The 9975-nt window shown below is 42.4% G+C and overlaps 1 protein-coding gene across 1 annotated transcript; it reads right to left on the bottom strand.

Annotated features, from left to right (window-relative positions):
- Positions 1 to 1505: 1505 nt before the first annotated feature.
- Positions 1506 to 9569, bottom strand: sar1b (secretion associated, Ras related GTPase 1B). The gene is made up of 7 exons (XM_069174867.1): positions 9331 to 9569; positions 6612 to 6687; positions 4641 to 4760; positions 4256 to 4321; positions 3994 to 4097; positions 3684 to 3815; positions 1506 to 3242 (listed from the first exon to the last, which is right to left on the bottom strand). The coding sequence occupies exons 2-7, from the start codon at positions 6667 to 6669 to the stop codon at positions 3126 to 3128; spliced, it is 597 nt and encodes a 198-aa protein (XP_069030968.1). The 5' UTR covers positions 6670 to 6687; positions 9331 to 9569; the 3' UTR covers positions 1506 to 3125.
- Between the last annotated feature and the right edge of the window lie 406 nt (positions 9570 to 9975).

Below are 9975 nucleotides of genomic sequence, written 5' to 3'. Positions count from 1 at the left end.
GGAAAAGCAAACCCTGAGGACGATGTGAAAAGAATATTCATGTATTTAATAAACTTCCCGTCCAGCAAACTATTCTTACATTTTGCAAGACAACCTGATGCACCTAGAAGGATTTTATTTCAACTGAATTACTTACATTATGTTTTTTTTTCTTTTTTTTAAAGGGATTTTTGGAAACTCAATAATATCCTTCGACCGGCTGGGACATCATAATTGGGATGCTTTCGAAAACTGACGATATTAATTATTGAGATAAAATGAATGATGTGATCCAGTCAGGCGCACCTGTTCATTATGTGTGATTGAAAAGAACTCCTCTCAGCTTTTACTTCTTTTGCTGTAAATGGCAATTTTTGTTTTTGTTATTTATAAGAAGTATGATCCTCTGTTATCTATGTAAGCACTCGCAGCTTATTTTTTCATGTCGTGCGCGCCACCTAGTGGTGCCACTGTACAGTGTTGTTGTTTTTTTGTTTTTTTTTAATGAAGCAATAGAGCTAACTTCTTTCACAGACAAAACTGTTTAATGTGAACAACTCAGCCGTTGAATTAAGAGGATTAGAGATGGTCTTCTCACACAGCGGTGGAAAGCAGCTTAGTACATTTACTCACGATGCTTAAACGACATGTGGAGGTACTTTTAATTTATTTGAAGTTACTTTTTCTTTCTACATTTTGGGAGGAAATATAGGACGTTTTATTCCACGACATTCACTTGCCAAGGTTTTCTTTGTTACAGGTTGAGTTTTCATATCAAAATTTAACATGAAGAAAAACATACCAAATATAACATGCCTCTAAAACAGTGCAGATTACACCAGTAGTTACCATTTTGTTCCGCCTTGTTACAAAAACGCCATGTCTGTTTAATTTAGAGCGATTTCCCTCGAGACCGACGTCCCCTCCTGACTTCTCTGTTTGTTTGAGGCCTAAAAGGTCAAACTTATCACGACAAAAGCCAAGATCAATGAACAGTCCAAAACCTGAATACATATTGGATTTTTCTTCTCCCAATCTAATTAATCATCCCCCCCCCCCCTAAAGATCTATTTTATGACCCAATGAAGGGATTTAGATGGGAAACCCCTGGACTTCAGACTGATGTTACGCATTAATGCATCAATATGAACAAACTTGACAATATCATACACGTATATGTATATACTGTTGGTTTAATACCTGGAGTACTTTTTGTTGATACTCTTCTTAAACAAGATTGTTTTTAAGCAGGACCTGTATATCATAACAAGTTGGATTGTAATTTTTTTTGATTAAAGGAACTAAATACTCCTTCCACGACTGATCTCACTCAAGAAAATTGACCCCCCCTTCCCACCCACACCAAAAAAAAAAAAAAAAAAAATCTGCATTAGGGATCAATGTTAAAGCCTGTTATTCATTGCAAACATTTATTACATTTTTTTTATGATGCAAACAACAGCAAGTCCCACCCTTGTTGGAACAGCTCATCACGTAGTCATGAGGGAATGAAAGAGACACAAAGGGACAGAAAAAGTGTGTATTAGGCGCAAATCCATTGTTTTCTTTAAAAAACAAAAAAACAAAACAAAAAAACAAAACAAAAACATTGACAGTCGTCTCTCATTGTAAATTTTGGCATCTTCTTCCCTCCCGTTGTACTCTCTGGAGTAATGCTCATTAAAAATCAAAAGAACAAGGCATGCATAATAGTTTCTGGTAATGCACATAGATCAAAGGATACCGCTTATGAATACAAAATCCATGTACGATGTTCATGTACATTTCATATATATATATATATATGGTCCCTTTCTTAGAGGTGCCTTCGGCCTATCTACCCATTCCCGCTGCGGGACTGCGTCTTCACTTGGTCACTAGATTCACCCTGTAAAAAGGTCTGAGCTCGAAAATACGTCTGTGGAACGGACTCCTTCTAACGTTGACGGCGACGAGGTGTTACGACCGTCTGTTTCTTCCACCCTCCGTCTCTTACTGCATGTTATCGTCAGGCCGTTTTATTGTGAAGGTTTATTCACTTAAATAGTATTCTTTGCATCATCTGACCTTTGTGCTATCTACACGATTTCATCAAACCTTGCCAGAGTTATAGCCAGGATTATTTTCTATTAAAAAAACAAAAAACAAAAAAAAAACAATAATAATCTCCTCCCATTAGTTACAATACCACCCCGTGCTTCTCTTTAATAAGGGAGCCCGCCGACTTATTTGGATCCCTTCACCGCTACTGTTCCCCTCGAGACAGAAGCCTGGAAATAAAAGTATTTCAACTTCCAGGTAACCTAAAGAAATGGATCTAATTCTCGTTACGCTAAGATAAATGCACTGGTCCATTTTTATAAATGGGTGAAACAGCCGCACGTCTATAGTGAGGGCTGTATACGTGGCCACATCTTATTGAAACAATGTTAAAAAAAAAAAAAAAAAACCAGGACAAACCAAAAGGCTGTGATTAAATACAATGTTGAATGAATGTCTTTACTGTTAAAAAAGTGTACTGCAATGTATACAACTACGTTGCTCTCCCTCGCGGCTCAAAATGAGTTGAAGAGGGGGAATAGGCGTCGGGGATTGTTGATATATCGATGGAATCATGTACAGATTTACAGTTATAATGCATCTATCATCACACCCAACAGATGGCAGGAAGGGAAGGAGAGAGGGCAGCAAACGACAGACACAATATAGAAAAGACTCATCCGGTTGAATTTGAACACCCTTTGCTGTGGAAACCAATGCCATGTTACTCTCTTTGAATAAGAAAGAGAGATGGGAACAAATGTGTGTGTGTTTGTGTGTGTGTGTGTGTGTGTGTGCGCGTGTGTGTGTGTGTGTACGTAGAGGTATGAATGCTGTAAGTGCGGAACCAAATGTTCGACCAATAAAAGTCTATTGGGATCAAAGTTGTACTGGTTTCTCTGAGGGTGGAGGCAGACTTGATTAACCAAACATGGGGGCTGAGTATGACGGTACTGGTGGCGTCGGTGGGCGTCTCGAGTGGTCGGATTTTAGCGCGCGCGCGCCCCCCCCCTCCCCCCGATGGTGGTGGTGGTGGTGGTGGTGGAGGTGGTGGAGGTGGTGGTGGAGGTGGTGGTGATGTCGTTGTGTTACGGGGCTGGGCCGCTTTAGTCGATGTACTGGGAGAGCCAGCGGAAGCCCTCGCCGTAGCCCTGCCTCTTCATCACGCTGCACATGAACACCTCCAGTGGTCTCGTGTTCAGCTCCTTCATGGCTATGTTGCCCTGAGGAGGGGGGAAAAACAACAACAACAACAACAATTAGATCGATTCACGGTTTCGAATTCGCAAAATATGCAATTTATTCCGCTAACAGGATCCCCTTTTTTTTCCCCCGGGAAAAATAAGAGTAATTCCGTTCTCTAAACAAATAATTCTTACGTTAAAAAAAAAAAAAATTAAACAAAAGATACTGTCATTTCAACAGAGAAGTAAACTTGTGTTGTGGGCACTTTGCGGGAAATCAAGAGCGAGTTCGAGCTTCAAATGAACTTAATTAATAAAGAACATTAAAAAAAAAAAAAGATGAGAAGTTGCTCTTTAACTTCGCTTAATGCAAAGAGAATTCTCCACCCAGCAAAGCCAGTGACGTCCATTTAAAAAAAAAAAAAAAAGTGTTTTATTCACTTTTGTGAGCAGAACACACACCGTGATGCTCCTACTCACCTTGCCTGTCGTCTGTCCGTACAATCCAAACAGTTCCCTCAGCCTCTCCTCGCTGATGGCCTCCGTTCTGTCGATCTTGTTGCCCAGGATCAGGATAGGCACGTTTCCGATGGTCTCGTCTGTCATTAATGCCTGAGAGGGTCGATGAGGCGTTACCATGTGGCTTTCATTTTTTTTTATTATCTTTAAGGTGATTATACACGCGCGGGAAAAAAAACAAAAAACAAGCCGGTCCCTCTGATACTCTTTTTACGTTTATGGTTGTCCTGAACCAGGCGATGGGTAGCCGGGCGGGCGGGGAGATACTTACATTGAGTTCTGCTTTTGATTCATTCAATCTTATGTGATCTGCGCAATCCACAAGGAAGACGATGCCGTTAATGGCCGGGAGGTAGTTTTTCCACACTCTGCGGGCTGCGTGAACAAACACAAACACAAACGGTCCGATTGATCAACTTGTGTTACGCGCAGGTTTTGGCCTCGTGCCAACAAGAGAGGATTGTAGAATTTCCTCGATGTGTTGCACAAAAAAAACACAAAAAAAACCAACATTAAAACACACACACACACACCTTGTGCGTGGCCTCCAAGGTCAAAGGTGGTGAAAGTCATGCCAGCAATCGTCAGCTCTTCTGAGGCTGGAGAGGAGAGAGATCGAGACGCACAAGTTACTCCTTCGCGTTAGTTTCGTGAATTTAAAAGCAAAGCATGACTGAAAACCAGATTATATACAAGGTCGCACTACACACAGGAGTTTGTTGCCATTCAACAGTGGTTGTGTTTAAAAGTGTGATAAACAAATGTGGGAAATGTCTGAATAATCTGCTTGAACGTGTTTGCTTATAGTCTTTCGAACACATAACTGAGGGAGCATGTGTGGACGTGCGTGTGTGTGTGTGTGTGCGTGCGTCCGTGTGTGTGTGTGTGTGTGTGTGTGTGTGTGTGACAGCAACTCACTTGGGTGTAAAGTTGGCACATGCTGTCCCAATCTGTCATCTTTGAGCATGTGCAGTAGCGTCGTTTTGCCAGCATTGTCCAGGCCAAGAAATACTAACTTGCCGGATTTCTTGTACAGTCCTGAAACAAAGCCAGAAGCATTTCAGAACAGAAGTCTGGACACGGGAAATCTTTCTGGGCGGCTGCATCTCATTGCACCGTTTTAAGGGACAGAAAATCATCTTTAAAGAATACAGGCGACAGCTGAGTTGACAAATTAGTTGCCGAGCTCAGACTTGTCCCGAGAGGAATGCAATGGATATGTAATTCACGCATACAAAAGAGATTCTTTGAAGCGCAAATGAAGCCGTGCACAAGTGGCTGAGCTCCACCTGCTGATTTTTTTTCCCCACCTTTATTCTCTTACTTCACACCTTGAACCTCAAATCAACCACAAAAAAAAAAAAAAAAAAAAAAAAAGAAAAGAAAAGCGAAACCGACTTTGCTGAAATTAAGCTGCGTTCTCGCAGTTTGAAGTAAGAAACTCGATTTGTAATTCCACAGAGATTTGACAATCATATTTTATTCATAAAAACTGTTCTCAGTCAAAAAAAAAAAATGAAGACTTCCAAATTTAAATAAAAACTGACAGCATTTTACTCGTGTTGCGTCACGTCTTTCAAAACGGGAACACCGACGAGCCCGAGGGGCGCGAACGGAGGCCGCTCCTTTCTCAACTTTCTTGATGAGATGACGAGGCGTTGTGTTTACCTCCCCGAGTCGGCAAAAGAAGCGATGCCCGGTGGATTTGTACGATTTCCGACTGAGTCACCTCTGCCGGACGTCATCATCGTCGTTACTCACGGCAGCGCCACGCGACCTGTCTAACAGGGAGAACGGGAACGGCCGCTTCAAACCAGCAGCTCGAACACAGAAACTGGAGCAGCGCGCTCCGGGGAGAGGACGAGCCGGCGCGCGCAAGATTTTCAAACTAATTTCAGATGGACACTTCTGTCACTGACGGACATGAGAAAAAAAAAAAAAAAAAGCCGGGGATGGAAATTCGTGTCATCTTTCCGAGAACATTCGCGTCGTGCGCCTTTCATGTTGACACGGCGTATCACATTTGATGGATCCTTTTTAGCCGAGCCACTTTATAGGACCGCGAGCGCCGCGTGAGGGCCCCAGCGGGACCAACTGGGTCTTGTGTTCGTGCTCTAACCGAGGAACCATAAAGGAACATTCAAGCGCCCCACAGAAGCATTAAAAAAAACAAAGAAAGAAAGAAGAAAGGTGGACAATGATGACGGTAATTCAATCATTTTATGACCACATGGACTACGTTACGAACTGGGCACTGTCCAAATTGGCCTTGTGGTGTCTTTGAATATGAATTCAACCGAGGCTTTTTGCCTGACGAGGGGATTAGCCGAGGAGGGCGACTTTGCTGAAAATGTTCAATCATATGAAGTGCTGTAGTGTGGATCAGCAGGTACGCAGCGGGGTCCCGCTGAGCCTTCGGGGGTGTTTGCGTTCCAGATTTCTCTCTTGTGGGCCCGAAGTAAACAAACACTTCAGGGGGAAACTCTTGCTTCTTCCGATGAACTTCTATCACAACAAGGGACGGATGTCTAGGGCACAAAGCCCACTATTGTGCACAGCAGCCGCGGCCCCGCTTTTCGCCGAGCGCTCGTAAGAACTTGTAAGAATGTAAATCGGTAGCTGTAAACGATGATTAGGTTTTTCTTGCAATGGCTTAAGATATTAGTCAAACTGTACTCCCGGCAAATCCTCTCTCAAATCTTCAACTCTGTTCACCGCAATAACATTTTTAACAGCTTTGCGTTTCACACCAAGACGGCAACATATCCCGATTAAACAGCTAAAATTACACAGCGGGTCGAAATGGTTTGCCGAAATCGTATTGTTCTTTTTTTCAACATTGAATTCATGTTTACCGCCAGTGAAGTGTGTCTGATCACCAGTACTCACCTAGAAACTGTAGTACGCTATTGAAACCGTTATAAATCCAATCAAATAGGAATGACATATCCGGAGCTGTTGAATCCTGCAAAACAACAAAAACGGGACAAAACAGGAGAAAGAAGACGTGAATACGCGCAGAAGGAGAAACAAAACTGCTGCAATGTGTCACTTCAGCTGCCATTTTAACAGCCATTAATAAAACATGGTGAGTGATCGAAATTAAAAGCACATCGCAAGTCGTCTGGTGCTGTGCCGTTTCCTCTTTTGTTTTCTCTCTGGCTATTTGGAGCCGATTTTGACTTCATCCACAGGACGAACAAAATATTGAGGTTCAGCGAGTTTACACTGCAGCACTTAAAAAGGCACAGCAAACCTGGAAAACCTCCATGGAAAACACTGGATGCAAACGAAAGGTTAAACTCAGATTTCAATGCGCAGCATGCAGACAAATCTGGGCTGCTTCGTTGAGATTACTATTTGTCGTAAAAGAAGATATCAGCGAGGACGCGAGCACAGTTTCAACAGTGACTGTTCTTCACTTCATAACATTTAGATCTAAAAAATATGCGTACGTAAACACCGAGAGAGGAACCAAAACGCATTTAAGCGGCGTTAAATAACGGGACACGGACGGTGAGAGCAATAAGAACCGATTAGTACTCCTCACCATAACCCTCGTGAAAGGTGCCAGCGCTCATCTCCATGAATATGCAGTCGGCATCAACCTATCAGATAGATACTAGCAACTGTTGATAAGATCAACGAGTGGGTTTCTACAGCCGCTGGTTAGCTCGTTGCAGTCGGAGCCTTTGGACAGCAGGACAGGAGATTCGGAGCTCTAATCACATACAATCTGACAGTTCCTCGAGAGACGACGTTGAGTGATTTGTTCAACACAATCCATCTGCGAGAGCCTTGGAAATGAAGCCTTTCAAAAGATAAACCAGCCAGATTGTGTTTCAATCAAAGCAAAAATGGATCCGGGACAGTGTTTGCTGTAACTGTGTGAAATCAACAGCTCCCTGCCTGACGTGCGACAGCTTGTTGCTTCTGCAATTCAAAAAAAGAATTAAAAAAAAAAAAAAAAAAAAGGCTATTATATTGTTCATTTGTCCCTCTAGTTCTCACACACACACACAACTATATCCATCTTTTAAGGGACACTGTGGTGAAATTTGCGGTGCTACGGTCATGGAAATACGGGGGAGACGTAAAAGAAACCCGAACTTCCTCTCCATAAAGCGAAGTGGTAGCCAAATGAAACCATGATGTTTGCAACCTCCGACACGCACTCTGCTTTCAGCTTCATTTCATTTCCTATCGTTTTCTCCGCAATAGATACGGCGGCATCGGAGCGAGGCAAACTGGTGTCGACCTCTGGCCTCTAATTACCTAACACGCAAACAACTCCGGTGCTAAAGTATAAGGTAGGCAAAGGTCAAGGCCGCGCAAATACAGAAAACACAAGCCGGACTACACGTCAGCCGCTGCCTCGGCCCAGACCCGTGTGCCTCCGTACCTGCCTCGACACGGTGGGCTGGACTTGCAGCCTTGATGGTCCCACGTGTGGCGTGATCCAGCAGTGAATGCGAAACACTTTGGACGGTAACTGACAACACAACCACAGGCAGACATGGTGTCATACTAATGCAGACGTGCGAGTTTAAAATATTCTGCAGACAAAGCAAAAAAAAAAAAAAAGCCTTCCTGAAAGCAGAAATCAGAATCTGTTTTCAAGGGATCTGATGTCGTCGTTGTTTATTTAACCTGCGAACTGATCAACGAGAATTTACAACATTACAAATTTGCCTTCAGAGTTAACTCATCGTCACTGAGGCACCTGAGAGGAGTCGATAAGCGTTTACGTCCAAATTTCAGGGATTATTTAACTTGGGAGAATAACCGAGCTATCCATTTTGGACAGCTCTCCTTTCATTATCCACCTACTGAACGACAGCAACCACTGTTATTGCTTCCTTCCACTCACTCTTGATCTCTGATCATACAGAACAAGACACGTGTTCTCCCTTGAAGATGGTCCGGTCTCCTGATTGTAAACACAAATGGATGCGCTTTGACTCGGCTGTCAACAAAAGTCCAACCACCGTCAAACGTAGCAGTGGAAGTCGGGAGCACCTAAACCTTGAGCGGTTAACGTGACATGAAGGACCTGTCTCCAACAGGTTCCGCGTTGGGAAACAAATACTCCCACAAAAAAAAAAAAAAAAAAAGAGAAAAAAAAAAAAAAAAGGAAAAAAAAGAGGAGAAAAAAAAAAAGGCCCCAAAATGTCAGAATAACAATAAAATTATATATCAAGCTTTGACGTGGAGGTTAATTTGAAAAGGTGAGGGTGAGGCCGGCTAGCAGGAAGCCAGGAGCTACGTGTCATATTCTCGTGTTAGTAAGGCGACGTTGCATCGAGAGGTGAACCGGTTCACAGCTAGCCGGAGAAACACTCGAGACACCGGCGAATCTGTGATACCGCGATTTTTATCGATTTTATTTATGTTTTTTTTTTCGTACGGGGTGTTTTAAAAAAAAACAACAACAAAAAAAAAAACACAGGGAATTAAAGTTTGATAGCTCGAGGCACGTTGATAATTAAAAAAAAAAAAAAAAAAAAGAGTTTAGCCGATGCTAACGTAGCAACGTTAGCAGCCGGAGATGCTCCGTTCCGCGTTAAGACTTCGTTTCTGATATCAAACATAAAACCGGACGACTTACCCGTTTTTTGTTCAGGCGTAGATTGATTTTTTTATTTACCGAAGTGCGGATCGCTCTAGTGAGTCATGTAAATAGTCACCCGCTCAGATAAACGAGAAGCCTGCGAGAGCGTCAGGTCTTCCTCTCCTTCTTTCGTGTTTTTGTTACTGAGCCACGACACTGCAATGGCTGTCCAGTTTACTCCCCAAAACTCTTTGCCCAGCCGCTTCCGGTTTATGTTTCACCGTCATCTGTCCGGTGGGGGACAACCGAAGTAAAACAAAAAACAAAAAAAAACGAGGGTCTGGTGTTCTTCTTGGTTTTACAGTTTCCCATACACATATGTCAGTGGATTTTTTTTTTTTTTTAATTTCATGAAATATTTTATTTAATTTTTTTTCTTAAAATATTCGTTTAAATATCGAACAACAACAACAACAACAACAAAAAAGCAAGTGTTCTCCCCTCCACCCTCCAGCAGTTAGGTTGTAGTACAGGCTTAAAGCGGAATAATAAATGAAGCACTTAAATGCAAGAGTGCAAAAAAAAACAAAAAACAAAAAACAAACAAAAAAGGAAATCACGTAACTGATTTTTTTTGTTGTTTTTTTGTTCTGAAGAAGAAAACTCAGAACACAAAAAGACAAGATATCTGTGGTCCCGAGG

The sequence above is a fragment of the Embiotoca jacksoni genome, unplaced genomic scaffold (genome assembly GCF_022577435.1).
Source record: "Embiotoca jacksoni isolate LCO1_2020_lvr unplaced genomic scaffold, fEmbJac1.0.p SCAF_62, whole genome shotgun sequence".
NCBI lineage: Eukaryota > Metazoa > Chordata > Actinopteri > Embiotocidae > Embiotoca > Embiotoca jacksoni.
Note: the sequence above shows the minus strand (reverse complement) of the source record. Positions and strands in the feature narration are given on the sequence as shown.

Coding starts and splice junctions, on each gene's coding strand:
- sar1b (XM_069174867.1), bottom strand. CDS start 6,669: ATGTCATTCCTATTTGATTGGATTTATAACGGTTTCAATAGCGTACTA. Junction 4,098..4,255: donor CCTTGGAGGCCACGCACAAG/GTGTGTGTGTGT, acceptor TTGTTCACGCAG/CCCGCAGAGTGTGGAAAAAC. Junction 3,243..3,683: donor ACGGACAGACGACAGGCAAG/GTGAGTAGGAGC, acceptor CCCCCTCCTCAG/GGCAACATAGCCATGAAGGA.